General features: G+C 34.1%; 1 protein-coding gene across 8 annotated transcripts in view; it reads right to left on the bottom strand.

Annotated features, from left to right (window-relative positions):
- Usp25 (ubiquitin specific peptidase 25) overlaps positions 1 to 18,396 on the bottom strand; it is a 115,331-nt gene that overhangs the window by 44,559 nt on the left and 52,376 nt on the right. For all 8 annotated transcript variants that reach the window (XM_023724109.1, XM_023724112.1, XM_023724113.1 and 5 more), the window contains 6 exons: positions 12,200 to 12,273; positions 9,451 to 9,599; positions 3,306 to 3,433; positions 2,855 to 2,950; positions 1,566 to 1,727; positions 761 to 987 (listed from right to left, as the gene is read on the bottom strand). In XM_023724109.1, the coding sequence (XP_023579877.1) occupies positions 761 to 987; positions 1,566 to 1,727; positions 2,855 to 2,950; positions 3,306 to 3,433; positions 9,451 to 9,599; positions 12,200 to 12,273 (836 nt within the window). The remainder of the gene's footprint in view (positions 1 to 760; positions 988 to 1,565; positions 1,728 to 2,854; positions 2,951 to 3,305; positions 3,434 to 9,450; positions 9,600 to 12,199; positions 12,274 to 18,396) is intronic.

The following is an 18,396-nucleotide window of genomic DNA, read 5'->3' as shown; positions in this document are numbered from 1 at the left end:
AAGACAACAGTTCTTCTATTACTTTTTGGGGATCAATAAAATTAGCATAAAATCAGGGATAATGGGTATTATATTTTGAGGAAAGGAAAACAATAAAATCTACCTCAAATACAACAATATACTTTCATGAAAAGTGAAAGGTTATATTTTAGCAACAGAAAAGTAGGAAGGAGGTAATTTCAGAAAATGAAGGATTTCTTTGAAGAAAGAATAGAGGGAAACCACACAAAAAACACATAGGACATTGGAATAACTTTTCTTATTGTGCTGTAAGCCAGTAAAAAGCAGTTATATACTTGCACTAAATTCATACATCATATGTGGAAAATCTGTATTAGAACAGATTCAAAGGAAGATTTGTACTTCGGATTCTTAAGCTTAAAGAAAAATTTTAGTCACTTAAGTGTGCAAACATTACATGAATTACAAAACTAATATGTACAAACTAATGCTGTGTGAAATTTCACCAACAGAAGAGCTGTAAATACCAGTTTGATACAAATTTAGAACACTAAACTAGAAAATCAGACCACCTGCTCTGTCATTAATCAGGTAAGTAATCTGGGAAATCTCCTTTGGTCCTTGTGAATCTGACAGGAAGATCATAAAAATGGGAAGCCAGATTAGTTTATTTTGCATAAAACCTTTTCTAGAAAAAAACTTTAATAATGAGATATAAAATCCAGAAGTGATTTCTTCTCAATTTTACTATTACACGTATCCATCTTCTGTGATGGCAGCTACATGAGAAGCTTCGTACCTCTTGTGTCATTTTCTATTTCTGTCCTCCAGCGATGTAAACAGCTTTCCAGTACGGAAAGTTCTTCCTCGGTTATGTGCCTCGGTGCAGGATGCATGGGCAGGTCTGGCGGTATCCGAGACTGAGTGAACGGCTTGTGCACTACAGACCTTGATAAGATGGCAGCAACTGAAGCAGGAGAGGTGCTGGGCAGTTCCGAGGAAGGCGCTCCCTGCTGCTCTGCTGTGCTGTATTTCCAAAGCACAAGATAGCTGTTACTAAGCCTTCAAATTGAAGCACCAAAGTCTGTGCTAAATACACTGCACCGTGTTCAAAAGGAAAAGAAGTTAAAAAAAATAATAATAATAATACAGGATTGATCTCTAGTTACGATGGTTTCTAAATAAGAACTAAATTATTAAAAGGATGAAATTGTGGCTTTAAAGTAAAAACAGGTTTTAACCATATTATTTTCTAATGTACGCTGAAATTATAAAGACCTTCTCCTGGTAATACTTATTAGAGCATATCATAAACACAAATTTTACAAGTATTATTTTCATGGATCATAACTGAAACATATCAAGACAATCTGACATATAATTCTGAACAGAAAAGTATTATGAAAATTTCCATTTAAAAACCATGAAGTCTACTGAAATAAAATAAAAATCCTCACAAGAAATCATACAATCTTCTAAGCTACTCGACTCTTTTAATTAAATTAAACCATGCCATGCATTCTATAAATTTCCTTAAGGAAATCAATTATTATGATCATGTTACGTAATAAGGGAACTGCCTCACCCACTGAGAAAACTTTTACCTTGGTAATGTCTGTGACGGTATAGAACCACTAGGTTGGGAGCTAGCATCAATATCATCCACAGGAGAGGTGCAAACAGGTTTACTTGAAGCAAATTCCAACGCATACTGCAGAACATCTACAAGTGGGAATCGTTTGGGACCTGAACCATAGCTTAAATACCTGTTAACAACAGAATATATCATTTTATTTATACATATAACACAGGATGAGTTTTTAAAAGTAATTCAAACAAAACACAATTCAAAAACTCTTCAACAATAAAATTCATCTCCTTTCAAATGAAGAGGCTACAATTAAATATATTCTCAAGAAATGCTTTCCAAAGTAAGAAAACCACACCTAATTAATACTAAATTAGGTGAGTATGTATGTAATACTGCTACAATACTAAGTGCTAGCCCTAACTGTAACCTCAACAGGAAGAAAGGGGACTGGGGAGATGGCTCAGTGGAATAAGCACTTCCCTGGCAAGTGCAAGGGCCTGAGTTCAATCCCTGGCTCTGCAAAAAAAAAAAAAAAAAAAAAAAAAAGGAAGAAAGGAATTGGCGATACTATCTCCAGAGACTGTTTTTATATTTAAATCTGGCACCTGGTCTCATGATCATGGTGGTGACTTTTATTATCCTCCTACATTTCACTTTTCATCACTTCTCAATGGGAACAGTGATTTTTTTAAGAATTAAGATGCTGTTAAAGAAGATATAGTATTTTGGCATTAAAATTTAGAATTCATTTGTAAATTAAAATTAAAATTAATAAATATTTGGCTTCTTTTAAAAATGAGAAGCACGAGACCAGATTCACACATGGCCCACTCGCCCTCCACAGGACGGGATGGCACTCACTCACTGTCTGCGCGCAAGACGTACGGCTCAGCATCCTCCCTTACCCCCACCTCACTCCTGTCACAGCCCTTATAAGTTGCTGCTATGGAGCATCCTCTGTTATGGAAAAAAAACTCAGCTACCATTACTTTAATAGAAAGTTCATGAGTAACAGTCTAACACTCAATACTGGGTTCATCTAACTTTATTTCAATGTTAGCATCTTGGACATTACTTGTTGACAATGAAATCATTTTAAACACTAAAATAATCTTCTATAGCCAAATACAGATTACTTGTGGAGTCTAACAAAAATCTAAATTACTGAACTAGAAGATCAAGCCAGAATGTTTAGTCCTATAATTATAAATCAGAAAAAGCAAACTTAAAATTTAAAAAATCTATAGACAGTTACCATATATATGAATTCCTATAGTTGTAATGTCATAAAAGTTAAAATACCTTTCTAGTCTTTGTTGTAAAACTGTGAGGTAATCTTTAAGTCTCTTGATCTCCTCTCTTTTAATTCTTGTTATTTCTCGGTTTCTGTGCATATACCTGTGAGGAGAAAAAAAAAAATTACAAATATCCTGGGTATATATATAATGTATATGTAATATAATGTTAGGTCCAGCCATCATCAAAAGAAAATAAATTCATTTGAAAATTTATATTAAGATATCAGATTTAAAAAGATAAGGGTACTTTTTAAAAATTCTAACGAAGTCTTCCTTGTAATATCACTCCCAGCAATTACTTTACAAAAAAAAAAAAAAAAAAAACCCTCATTATTCTTGATATGTGCTATTAGATATACAGGAGTAGAAATTAACCTTAAGAAAAATTCTTCAGTAAGTCCAGTTAATTATTCATGTATTTAGCTCTAAAAATTGTGTTTCATATCAGACCATACCTGTCCAGATATAAAACTTGGGGAAATTCTAATTTGTTGTGAATTTTTTCTGGTCTTCCTAATGCCTGATTAAATTCAAATCTTGACAATTCAAACGTTAACACAGGTGGTAGTTCAGTAAACCAATGCTGAAAGAAAAACAGCAAAAAAACCTTAACATCGCAATTGTGTTTTTCTCATGGTAATTTTAAGCACAGGATGCTGGCAAAGACATTTCTCTACATATCACCTCAAACTAACCCAACAAAGATATAAGTACACAATTTAGTTAAAATTCAACTTCTTTCTAAGAGATTTCCATACCTTTTGAAAATTCTAAGATTAGGAATGATATAATCAGGAAACAAACAAAAAACTAATAACTGTCTTCTTTTCCCAGTGACTCCTTTGTTTTTTGAGACAGCATATCAATGTGTCACCCAGGCTGGCCTTGGACTCCCAGAGATCCTCCTGCTTCAGCCTCCCCAGTACTGGGATTCCAGGTGTGTATCAACACACCCACAATCAATAACTCTTTCCATTAAAATTCTTAGCTAAATAAAGAAATAAAGAGACATTAAAATCAAAGGTTTATAGCACAAACCTTCTGTCTTTTTCACCATTAGCTAAGGGGGGCTCATGTTATATAATCAACCACAGCGCCAAAATTCTGTGGCAAAAAACTGGAAATATCTAATATTAAGACGAAAAATACTTTATAACATAAATGAGCTTGTTTTCATCATAAAAACTAAAAATTGCATTTTACTTGCTTTCAAATTTAATTTTTCTGCTGGAACTTCCACTAACTTATGGAAAAAATCTATCACTAACAAATACCAAGTTTATGCTAGTGAAAGTCATATTTTCAATACTAATTTGTGTTTAAAAAATTACATGCTTTACTGCAATGAGTCAAACATGAATGTGGTTATCATTTCCTGACTGCACATCCAATGTGGTAGCTGTTCAATGAAGCATGAAACTCGACAAACTTGAAAAGTGTTACTTTCATATAACAGTTTCAAGTTTTACATAAATATTACTGATAAAAAAGAAAAAAAATTAAAGCTTGTATATCAAAAAATATTTAAGTATAAAATAATGTAACAAATGTTTTTTGAAAACACTTGTCTTCATAAGCTATACAACATCTGTAAAAAGAAACTGCTGCAAATACTTTGCATAATTTCAAGTGCCACAAAATGTCATCACATATCTGTCAATGAGTTCAGAATACATTAACTTAAATTTGAATATCCAGAAACAGGAATGATGTACACCTGGCAAAGTTAATTTGACTAAGATCTTTAAAGTTGTTACTTTTTCTGTAAAGTTCATGAAAGTGCTTATGTAGAATTATTCTTCCCTCCAAAAGTATTAATAATTATCTGAACTGAGATTTCTTGAGCATTGTTTACTTCTTTCCAGAGTTCAGATTTAAGGAAATGTCTTTTAGGAGAGTATTACTTTCCATGGGCTAAAATTATGCAAGATATAATACCTGACACATCTAAGTTTTAAAATTTTGTAAGAAAGGTTCATGTACTTATTTTAATCTTACCTGGCACTGGCAAGAATTGTTAAGTTCTAATTTATATCCAAAATATGTGTTAAAAATTTAAATTGTTTCGTATATCTGATAAAAATGGTGACCCTTTTTGATAATATTCTAGGCTCCATTTTATGATACTAAACAGATACATGTACATTTCAATAATTGTTACTTTCATTTTATTAACATAAATGTCATATATTCATTTATGGGACTCTATCTCCATTGACTACATGCAATGATATGATCAAAATTATATGTTTCTTCTGTAAAACATGAAAAGCTTCCACACCTTATTAAAGGAAGCTTATGTTCATAAGACATATAATATGTCTGTAATGAATAATTTCCTCGATATTTAACAGCAGAGTTTTCCTACTAAAAGAGTAGAAGGACTTTACTTTCTCATTCTAAAGCCAATAAGTACAAGAAGACATGACCAGATATTTCCTAAGTTTATTTTAAAAACTACAGATAACCTAGCTCTGAAATATTATAAAAATAATTGTGACAGTACAAAACTAGAAACATGACAAGTTATTAAAAAAAAAACCTTTCTAATCAACAAAAACTATAGTTAGACTTCTATAATCTAACAGGTATGTCATAGGCATGACACAGAGGTGAAAAAGAGGTAATTCTTCATATTTATGAATACATGATCATTATTATTATAGTGAGGTAATGGAAGGAATAAATCATGCAGTTATTGAATAATCAATTTCAGCATAAAAGCTCCTGATTTTTTTACTCTAATAAAGCAATAGTTTCTATTAAAAATGTGTGTTCAGGAGGTGTGATAGCTGCTTTTTCTACTAAAGTATACTGAAATGCTTATGTGCAGATTATACACATGTGAGAAACAAACAAAACCAAGGGGATAAAATTCTCCAAACTACCATGCCAAGCCAGCATGTAAACTAGGTACAAAAAAACCAAAACCTTCCTATTCCGATCCAAAAATAAGCTCGAGTGATTTATTTGGGTACATTCATCTTCCTTTTCACTTTAAAAGATAAATTTCCCATATAATATCACCATATATCTAATATGGTGTCAATACCACACCTTCCCCCATCGCAGAGGTGGGTACTGAACCCAGGGCTTTGCACATAGTAGGCAAAAGTTGTAATACAGAGCTATATCCTCAGATCTAATTTTAAATTTTTATAAAATGCATAGCACTCTAACAATTGCTATAAAGATGTATACTAACATAGAAAGATGTATTTGATATGCAGATGCTGCTAAGTAGAAAAATCCAAGTCTCAGAGCAGTGTGAACAGACAAATATCTGTATGTACACAGCAGTGGTCTAAAACAATATATAAACACACTCTAACTAGTGAAGTCTTACACAAAGCACTATTTGAAGTTTTTTTCTTCCAACAGGAATTAAAAAATATCTCCAAGTCTCCCAGAGAATCTGGGAATCTTTATGTCATTTAAAGTTTAAAAAGTCTTTGGTGAATACAGCTGTGTGCAATACAGCCGTGTTTCAGTCAACTGTCAGCTGTGTGTACGAAGATGGTTCCATAAGACATAGTAGGACTGAAAAACTATCACCTAGTAACATGCTAGTGCAAGATATTACAAATTTATAATACTAGTATAAACAAACCTGTGTAGGCAATCACAAAAAACAGCAACATCTATCACTGTACAGTACAAAATGTTTAATAATGAATATGTATTTATTCATAACAGGTTTTTTTCCAACACACTATTCTACTTACAATAAAATTTTATTGTAAAAAAAAAATTTATTGTAAAAAAAAAAAGCCATAGAACAGCAGCAGCTACACAAATCTGAAGGTTTTTAATTTTTTTTTAATTTTTTTTTTATTCTTTTGATACAGTGTCTTCATTCTTGGCTGTTGATATGTTAGGTCCAGCCATTACCAAAAGACAATAAATTCATTTGAAAATTTATAGTAAGACATCAGATTCAAAAAGATAAAACAGTACTTTTTTTTTGTATTTTAGGGAAGGGTCTACAGGATGCTTAGTGTCTTACTACTAGTTCAGACTTGTAGTCATCCACCTGTTTACAGCCTCCCAAGAGTTGGATTACAGGCACGTAACACCACATCCAGTCTCAACTGCCATCTCAGCGCGCCACGGGTGTGGGGCCGGCACAGCAGGCCTGGGGATCAAACCCCAGCCGTATCTGCTTGCAAGCGCTTTAATCCGCTGAGCTATTTGGCTGGCCCAAAACAGTACTTTTTAAAAATTCTAACAAAATCTTCCTTGTAATATCACTCCCAGAAATTACTTTTCAAATAAAAACCTCATTATTCTTGATAACCGCTATGAGATACACACAAGCCCATGTTGTCTTTTGATTATGTCAAGTGATCATATCAAGTGAATGATCTAGCTACATAACATAGGTCTGTGTAACTATATTCTATGATATTCCATGACAAAACTGCCTAACAGTGCACTATTTAGAAAGTATCTCCATCATTAAGTGACACAGGATGGTAATCACATTTCACATAATCATTTCTAACTTAGCCAGCTATCAACTTCCTGTATCATTCCAGAAATTTAAACTTCTAGATCCCACTAGCTGTTTTAACTTGAACAATTCTGGACAATGAAAGTCTTCCTAAGTTATTCTAGCTACTTCAGAAATGGAGATTTTTTTTTTTTGGTGCTAAATAACAAATTAATTTTTTAAAAATAAATAATAGCAAATAAAAAAGCTATTAACAGAAATCATACCAATCAAATGGTCTCAAGAAAAGATAAAATACTTATTCTGACGCATATAATGAAATAAAAGCATAAATCTTATTACTAAGTTACAAGATATTAAACTCTAGGGAGTAACATGTCTATCAAAATAGGTTTACTTTTTAACCAAATCTTGTGTCAAGCAAATTGAGACAATTTGTATTATGATTCATGCATAATTACATGTGCTATTGTTGAGATTATGTAGAACCTGCTAATTCAGAAAACTATTGTAAGTGAGATCCAAAGACCCAGGTAAAAAAATATATATTGGACAATAGGCATGCACAGTAGAAAGCCTCTAATCTGTTTGAGGACAAGAATAGGATGTTTAAAATAACAAAAGACAATGGAATACCCATCTCTGACAAAACTAAACAAAAAAAAGGGCATACAAATGAAGGACCATTTTGTATCTGATTATTCAAAATAGGCTAGACATACAGCTACTTTCTCTTAATTCAATGAGAAGAAAGATTTGTACTAATAGTGTTTTTGGACAGAATATCATGTCTGCATCTTGTACTATGAATAACCATGATGAAGACAACAATATGCAATGTATTAATTATTCAAACTGTCCTACTAATCGGTTTTGAAACTGTCTCATAGCTATTTGTTTCTCAATAATTAGAAAGAAAGAAAGAAAGAAGAAAACAAAAGAAAAGAAAGAAAACAAAAGAGAGAGCGAGTGTGCGCAAGCGCGCACGCTTAGTGGATTACAGCGCCTGTTTAGGCAGACGCAGCAGCTGGAGTGCTGTGCTGGCCCAGCCAATGGGACACATTGAGATGGCGATTGAGATTGGGCATGTTGGTGCGCCTGTAATCCCAGTTCTTGGGAGCCTGAATACAAGCGGATCACTATGAGTCTGACCTACCTAGTGAGACCCTGTAGACCCTTACTAAAAATACAAAAAAAAAAAAAAAAAGTTAAAAAAATTTAAAAATATAATGAAAATGTTGAAAAGATAATGAAATTCAGAATGTAAGACAATCAATTTTTAAAAACTAGGAATACACAAAGAATTATAGAATAATTTATCAACAAAGCATGGTGAGAAAGATTATTTACCAATACAGTATAGTGTGTTTCATTTAAAAACTACCTGCCGGTACAAAGTAATATGTCGTCTCTGTTCTCCTGCTCCAAATTATTGCTCTTTTATTTAACAGCAAATAGACTAAACTTCAGATGATCTAATTTCTTGACCACACTTTTGAGATGTTTTTCAGTAAATAAAATAAATCACCTGAATTTAAATGCCACAACTTAAGAGATCCACATCAGAACCTTTTATTAAGCTACTGTGTCTATGTATCACATCCCTACCCTGTACTCTTATGTGGGAGTTTTGAAGTCGAATCTACCAATGTACTGAAAAAAAAAAAAAAAAAAAATCACTGAGGTTGATGGCCTATTAGTTAGAAAAAATATATGTTTCCAATAGTCATATTATTTAAACAACAGGGCTAGAGATGGAGTTCAGCGGTAGAACAGCTGTCTAAGAAATGTGTGACCCTGGGTTCTAACCTTAGCATCCCCCAGCACATTTGTTTTGCGACGTCTCTCTGGGTATGTGCAGAAAAAGTGAGCAAGAAGGTAACAGGCTAATACTTGGACCTTGACTGAACAGTATAAAAAGACTGTCTAAAATAAAGTTTAAAAAAAATTGAGATAAATTCTTTAATTGGTAATATAAATTACAGACCAAACTTTTTAGGTTTCTGAAACCTGCCTAAATTACCATAACTAAAGCCAAACATTTTCCTGAGTATTTTCTCAATTATTTGAATCTATATAATTAGAACCTATACTATGTTTTATACCACTGTCAGATGTAGATATGGAGGGGAACAATGAAAACTTACCTCTTGGCCTGACTTCCCTGAATTCTCTGAATGTAAAGACTCAATCTCTCCTTCAATCATCGCAGCTTCTAGGCACTCATGCAGATCTTTGAATCCATTGACCTGCAGTGGATACTGACCGAACATTTCAGTATTTTCAAATTTTTTACCTAAAGGAAGGAGAAAAGTTAATTAATATTCCTTTACATAGCTTATCAATTACTAAAAGTACAGATGCTTTTCCTGAACCTGAAAACGAGCACTGTCTTCCACAGAACACTGAATCAGTATAGCTTTTATACATGTACACATGTTCATTCACACCTAGCCACACTTCAATTCTATACCTACATGCGTGTAAATACATACATAAATATCTGTACTAACTCCTGCAAGAATCATCTTTGAAAAAGCAAGAGACTGTGCTAAACATTACATATATATCACATACACATAACAGCAAACAAGACAGATACGGTCCTGAGCTGAAGAGATGATAAAATATTGCTTATTGTTTATTTCATAACAAGTCTAGGCTATTTGAGGTAAACGTTTCTCACAGAATGAAGAGACAAATTAGGTATGAAATGGGAGGACAAGATGGAAGTAGCTACTACAGAAAATTGGAAAGAGACCACTATACAAAACATGAGGTTAAGACTGTAAGTGTGGGGCTAGGGAAGCTCAGTTCTACCTACCATTACCCAAAGTTTCATTTCCTCCACTATCATTACAAATTGAAAGTCCATTATAGTAGCCCATTTTTGCAACGTTCACAATATTCAGGTACTTAAGAGACACAGAGAGTGAACAACTTAATTAGGATAAGAAAAATCAGAAAGATGGTGTCAGAAGAGAATGGAGGAAGAAAAGTTTTAGGTATTTATGAGAACAATCTTAATGATAAACAAAAAAAAAGTATAGAAAAAGATTGAGAGAAGCAAAATGCAGACATCGATGGACTGCAAGTTCCAGATGTCTTGTAGCAGAGATAGTTTGGCACACAAACTGAAAATTACCTCCAAAGAGATGTACTGGATTAAGAGAAAGTGTTAGGAAGATTACTTTGATAAGATGCTCTAAAATAAGTTTTCACTGCAACAAACACATAGTTTAAGTAGAAATGTAATAAGCAACCTTATTTTACATAAATCTCAAGCAACTTACTCACATGAACTCCCAGAACTTGAACACTGATTAACAAATTAAGCATTTAAATAATAACCATTTTTAATATTCAGTAAAATCACTATGTATTCCAAACATGTATTAATAAAAATTCAAATATTTTGATAAAACAATGTCACACAGGTAAAAATGCTCATGCAGGATATTAGAAACAGTGCCTAATCACAACCAAATTAGCCAGTTATTTCTTCCTCTACTTCAGATAAAATTTAAATATAGATAGATAAACCCAATGTAATACTGTATGTAAAATATTTCACTTATGAGTATTTAGTATGTGAAACAAAAATGTACTAATTCTTCAATATAAATCAGAGTCAGATCTGAGTATTTGCCTTTTTCTGAACCCAAATTACCAAATACAGAAAAAATTCAATGTATCACTTAAGATCAGAAAGGTAAAGCAAATTTTCTAAATTTTATATTTTGGGTGATTTGGAAAATAACTTTCAAAAATGGCTGTCATTTGTCATTTGAGAAGAACTATCTTTCAAAAATCTATGATTTGGGAAAAAAAATTTATGATTTGGGACTATTACATATGAAGTTATACACATAATAAATCTGGTTTCCATCCTCTGACAGAAAAAAAAAAAGAGAACATTCTAGCCCCAAATTTTCAGAAACATATTCAGCACAATACTATCACTCTTCCTAAAATTTTCAAAACAACAGAGTATAACACTATCATGCAAACCAATATTGCACATAAAAGAATTCTATGGCCACTGGTCACTCAAAAACTGAATAACTTGCAATGTCCTGTGTTCAGTTGCAGCTTTCAAAACTTTTATTTAAAAAAAAATCATGCAAGCTAGTATTCTCTTAACACATACTTCCTTGTTTGCATTCAATTCCAATGTAACCTTCAACCCTTAAATAAAATGCACAGGACCAGAAGTATTTCTAATTTTGCAGTTTTCCAGATTTTGGAACTCTTGCAGATTTTACAAGTTGAACATCTCTAATGTAACAACCCAACATGTGAAATGCTCACAAGTCTAAAATGTTTTTGGGTATCCTGTCAATTCTCTATTGTCCCACTAATTCCTGCATTCCAATAACTGACATGATCACAGAAATGTTAAGAACATAATGGGATGGGGCTGGCAAAACAGCTCAGCAGTCTAAAGTGCCTGCCTAGGCAAGCTTAAGCAGGCGCAGGGGACAGAGATTCGATCCCTGGCACCACATGCTGCACCCGCCCCGTTCTCAGGGCAGGCTGAGCAGGCCAAAAAAAAAAAAGAAACACATAATGAGATGAAGTAAATATCAATTAATGTGAGAATATACTCTATACCTTCCTTCTCAGTTACTCATGTCTTTATATAAATGATAGAAGCAACGCAAAAGGGATTCCTACACACAGCAAGTCAAATTAAAACTTAAAACAATTCAGTCATTACTAAAGGTATAATACACAGTAATACATTAATCATATATAATTTATTATAATATTTACCTATAATAGGTAATATTTCTAGAGAAATCATAATGACTTAAAATGCTCAATAAAGTAATATAATTTATTATAAAATTATAATACTTTTTTTTCCTTGTAATGAAAAGAAAACAACTCCACCTTCAAGCACTCCAACAGCCAGGAATCTTCCATAGAACAATTCTACCATGGGGTTCTTTGGCTTTTCTTCATCCCTAATGCATGTTAAAAATACATAAAAAATATTACCATAATTTACACTCATAGAATACATGTAATACATGGTTATCTGGACCTCTGGGAATAGGGGAAGTCACTTTTAATCAGAATAGATTCCTACAAAATTTTCCTATGTATAAAAGCACACACAATCCAAAAACACCACCCAAAACTAGGGACAAAACAAAATGTCAGCTGTGAGCCAGCGGATCTAAGCACCTACTCCATTCTTTTCTTAAGTTTCATGTTGCCAATATAATTAGTCATTTATGAATTTTCCAAATTGTTTAACGTGAGGCTTAATATTCATTTTTTTCCCTAAAGTTTAGTTTTTAAACTGTCCTTTAAGATTTTTAACATGTGGTCCAAAAAGACAGTTTATCGTGGTTTTATTATAAAGACATGTTAAATCATAATTGTACACAGAATTTTCTTAATACAACTGATATTAATAAAATTGATAATCGAAGTACTGTTCTTTTTAAAGAGGACGGCACTGTCTCCACAGGAGTTACCCTTTAATTTTAGCACAATGGCTAAAAGCTAAACAATATCAATAGGGTGCTTTGTTAGTCTTTAATGCTACTTTAAAATAATTTGTTAGCCCTTCAATTTCAAATATATAGTATATATACTTTTGGCCTCGTAATTTTTTTAAAAGATTTGATTATAATAAAAGGAACACAAAAATGTACCACATTAACTAATTTAAATGTGCATTTCAGTAGCATTACCTCATATTGTTAAACAATCTTAAAAACTCCTTTCCTTTTTCCAAATTACAACTCTATATTCATTACACAATTCCCTGCTTCCATCTGAGTTGGAAGCTCTTACAGTAATTCCACATTTAATATTTCGAAAAACTACCATACTGCTTTCCTCTGCTTTGTATTCCCACCAACAGCACATAAGGATTCAAACTTTTCCACATTACCATCACTTGTTATCGTCTAAGGGACAATGTTTACATTTTTGCTGTCATTTTGGTAACAGTCATCCTAATGGGTGAGGTGTTCTCACTCACTCTGAAATTAGTAAATTAAGTGATTCGCCTTACCCAACACAAAGATGAACAGATTTCACTTCTGGACAAAAATTCTAGGAGCTAATATATTTTTCACTGCCAAAGTGATATAAAAAACTTATGACATGAAGCTTCCGCCAGTCTGGAACACAGGTAAGCAAAGCCTCTAACTTCTACCCACTAAGCACATCTAAGGTAATACATAAGCTTCTAAAGTTTAGGAATTGTGGTCCAGCCAAACGCTCAGCGGATTAAAGCACCTGCTTAGGCAGATGCAGCAGACAGGGTTCAATCCCTGTCGGACTACGACAGGCCCCGCCCCCAAGGCATGCTGAGATGGCAATTGAGACTGGGTATGGTGGCCTGTGCCTGTAATCCCAGCTCTTGGGAAGCTGAACACAGACAGACCACTACGCATCGGATCTACATGGTGAGACCCTGTAGATCCTGTCGTAAAATTTAAAAAAAAAAAAAAAAAGTTTAAGAATTGTTACAGAGTGGCCGGGGAGATGGCTCAGTAGCGCTTCCCTGCAAGTGCAAGGGTCTGAGTTCAATCCCCGGTTCTGCCAAATTAAAAAAAAAAAAAAGAATTGTTACAGAAAAAGCAAGCTTATCTAGAGTGATATAAAGGTTGTACTGTCTTTTACTGACATGGAACCTGCAGAATAGGGTAAATGACTTGTCCATATTCATATTAATAAGAAAAAGTAACTAGGTTTAAGAAAAGTGAACTTAAGTCTGGCTCCAAACCGTCAGTGCTCTCTCACCATATATAATTAATCACAGGGCATCTGTGACTAATGAAAAGGACTTGACACCGATGGGGTGAATGAGAGCCAAAGACTATCTCTCTGATAGAGTAATTCAAATCTTTAGACACTAATACTCGAGGGCTTCATAATAGAAAAAGCAGTATTATCAGCCTCTCTCCCACCCACCACACAGGGAAGCTAGTGAAAGAGAACTGACTTACCTGATTTTTAAACTGATAACTCTGCAAAAACTACTGTTATGAGTGGCGATACTAACTGCTAATTTTGGAATTCCCATATTTCTCTAAATCATCCTTTGTGAATTTCAGCATGTTCTATACTAACTTATGATATGCCGTGTCCTTCCCTAAAAAGTCAAGAAGGAATTTTCTAGAAATCATTTACCTTGTTCTTCTAAGAACCTCTCAGATAATCTTCACTATTTCAACTATTATTCTCAGGATTCTCAGTGGTTATACTAGCAGAAATGTGAAACACACAAATGAGAAGCAATTGAACATGAAATTCCTACAGTAAAAGAGATAAAAACCATCAAGTGCACAAGGGAAAACTAGATGGGCTCGAAAGAAAAAATCCACTAAAAAAAATTTCAGCAGGTACACAACCTCAGAAATTAGGTAATACAGAAGGTGTACAAAAGCCTAGGGCAGCCCACAGGGTAATCTGAGCAGAATCCATGCTCTCCTAACTTCTTAAGGCACTGAAACATAGTCCACACTGAGAGCCTTGGTGTAAAAGAACAAGACATGCACGAAGGGAGAAACAGGATTAAAGCTTCATATACCTGTAATCTGATTTGCCAGGGAACAAAAACTGAAGAGCTCTGCTTTAGATAGGAGAGGCACAGTGGCTCAAAATCAGTTTAGCTCCAGAAACAATAAAGAACAGAAAATTACTGAGCAATAAGTGAAGAAAAAGATCGATTTCAAAGGAGATTTAAGATTCCATATAAAATGGGAAAGTTGTAGCTTTCTTCAAACTAGTTTCAGAAAAGAAGATAACAATAGTTACATGATCAAAAAAATGTTGAACAGAATCCAAAGAAATTTAACAAAACGTAAACAGTAAGGAAGATTTCCACAATCAGAATACATTTATCTCATCAGATGGAACAAAGATTCAGCAAAAAGAAAGAAAGAAGCTACAGAAAAAAGCAAATGGGCACACAGTTGTATCCCAGCACTCAGAAGGCTGAGGCAGGAAAATGGCTTTGAGTTCAAGGCAATGAAGCAAGCCTGGGCTACCAAGTGAGTTCAAGGCCATCCTGAACCTCACAGCGAGACCTTGTCTCAGAAAGACAAAAAAAAAAAAAAAAGCCACCAAAGCAGGAGCCGAGCATGGTGGCACATACCTGTAACCCCAGCACTCTGGAAGGAAAATACAGGAAGATCACAAGTCTGAGCCCAACCGGGGCAACTCAGTAAATTAGAGATCCTGTCTCACCAAATAGACAAACAAACGAACAAACAGGAGCAAGGGGATGAGTAGTTACATAGTTCAATGTAAAGCCAAGGATTCAATCCTTAATACCAAAAAAAAAAAAAAAAGTTATATATAGCAACTGGGGAATCATTGGTTGCACACAGGATATTGCAAAATGTTTACAGAAAATATGGATAGATTTGAGCAGGAAGACTAAGAATTTCGATGTAAAACATTCAAAGAATTACTGAGAACCTCACAGAACTTCATAGAATTATAATTATAGATGGGGATATTCCGCATGCTCAAAGGGAACATGTTCTATAAAGTCTGAGCTTTAGAACCATAAGCAACATCCAAAGAGAAGAAATCAGGGTAAACCACCACAGAATGATTCCATACATGAGATATCTGTTGGCTTAAAAGGTCTATCTATAACCCTGGTGGAAATTAACTCAGAGAGGTAAAGGTAAACAAACCACATTTCAATAATAAATAATTTAGACATCCTAATTTGGATTTCACTAACTGTCAATATCAGGAACTTATCAAGATAATGTTAGAGGTATATGAAAAAACCTAAGTATGGGTCAGAAAAAAAAAGAAAGACAACAGGGCGTATTATGCATGAAGTAGAAGCTAAGAAACAGTATACACTGTTAAAAATGAAGCCAAGTCATCTTAAAGAAAATTTCATATACATATGTATGTGTATATACATTATGTGTGTATAATACATACATGTATATATTTACATAACAACCCTAAGAGGCATATATCACACCTATAGAAAGACATAGCAGCAAGAAACGTAACTCAAGACCTAAAACATTCAGAGACAAAAAAAGAATGTATCAGAGGGTTCTTTCGGTGGATGCTGGCAACCAGGTTTCAGAAGCACCAAAAGCAAATTCAGCTCAAGAATCTCATGAGAAGATTTTCCAGATGAATTAAGAAAAGAGAACCCAACCTTCAGGGCACTTTCACAGGCTTAGAGACTCTACCGTAAAATGCAGCATTGGCAGCACTGTGGCATAAAAATAAAGGATTAGAAAGTGCTGCCAGGTAATGTAGCCATTGCAGACGCAAGCTGAAGTTTATGTGGGGTTGGACTAACGTGTTCAAACAGACTAAGAAAAGAGACATGTGACTTCCAGATCAGAGCTGCCAACGTCCTAAACTCGTACACGCACCAAGAAAGTAGCTCTCACATGCCACATTCTCTGTCAGAGACAGTTTACAGAAAGTGGAATGCAGTTTCCTTAGACAATGTGGACATTAAAATAAGCTCTGGAAACACTTCTCCAACTTAAAGTTCAAAGATGGCTGCTTGCAATTAACTAGTTCTCAGTGACTGGCAGCTTGCTCAAATTCACAGCAAGATGATTTGTTTCAGTTTATTCATGTCCTAAATTTCTTTCATACTGTTTGACAAGAACTTGGGTAGGAACTGCACTAAGTTCTCAGGATAATATTTCAATTGGACTGACAGGTAATAGGTTACATTTTTGCTTTTGTTTCAAAATGTCAAAGGTAAGACATCAGTTGATCTTGTGTGACCTGATAACCTTTTGAAACCTACAATTAAGACCATAGGCAATTCAAACATTTGAAGTACTGAAGGAAGTACAGATATGTAACCTAAAGGTGTGCCGCAGCTGTAGAACCTCACTTCTGTGTGGGCACGGAAATGGCACACTTATCGCTGAGACACGGATTAAGAGGCTGGGAAATGAACGTTCTTGCTTATCTTGATTATACAAAGGCAAAATAACCCAGTTAAAAAGTGTAACTTCTCTGGTCATTTGAAGGTTTTTTTTTTTTTGCAACAAAGAGGGAGTGTATTTCAAAGTATGGAAGCATCTTTTAGTTGTCCATATTATAAGATTAGAATACCTTAAACTTTCATTTCATTGTAGATCATGTTTAAAAGACTTATTGGACAATGATGCTAGCCATAAATTAAAATTTTTTTAAAAAAGTGAATTTTTGGCCTTAGGCTGTTTTGTAGATATTTAGTATTGTATGATGTAGATTCATGCTAAAGCCTTGTGGCAGTCTAAACACCCTATCACTGCTCAAAACAAAACTCCAGTAATGATTATTGGAATGGCTTGATCAGATGAGAAAAAGAACTGCCCTGAAAATGTTGATTTCTTCCTCTATGGAAGCAAGCCACATGCTTTAAATAACCAAGGTTTAGTGAGTAAGCCCAATTAAAAAAGAATAAGCAGGGCATACTGAGGAGAAACTATATCCCTGTCCTTGTGTTTCCATTGGAAAATATTCATCAGAATTAAAAACTCCTTTTTAATTACTCTATCACTAACACATTGCCCCTCATGAAAAGTGTTTGTTGAAACTAAGGGAACAAATACAGATTAGCCCTTTTAACAGTCACTTTTTAAAACCTTCTGGCTATATTCTGATCTAAGAGCAGAAAGTAAAAGCTGCCCAAAATCTGTGTCTAAAATTCCAAACACCTTATCAATAATATAGATAATACTGGTATTGCTGTAAGTCTATCCTGGGTTTCTACTTCTCTGTTGACACTGAATGCGTAAAAAAAAAAAAAAAAAAAAAAAAAAAAAACCTTGAGTACTATTTACTGACTTCTAAAACATCAGTACTATATTTCATGGCCAGATGGCTGGCCAGAAAGCTCAGCAGACTAAAGCACCTGCTTAGGTAGAGTGCAGCCAGCTGGGGCTCCGGGTCCAATCCCTATTCCCAGCTTGGCTTGCTAGTCCCATCCCCGGGGAATGCTGAGATATCAATTGAGACTGGGTGTGGTGGTGCACGACTGCAATCCCAGCGCTTGGGAGGCTGAAAGCAGGAGAATCACTACGAGTCTGATCTCCATAGTGAGACCCTGTAGGCCCTATACTAAATACATA

This window comes from Octodon degus, unplaced genomic scaffold (assembly GCF_000260255.1).
Source record: "Octodon degus isolate 3935 unplaced genomic scaffold, OctDeg1.0 scaffold00106, whole genome shotgun sequence".
Classification (NCBI taxonomy): Eukaryota; Metazoa; Chordata; class Mammalia; order Rodentia; family Octodontidae; genus Octodon; species Octodon degus.
This window is presented reverse-complemented; position numbering and strand designations above follow the sequence as displayed.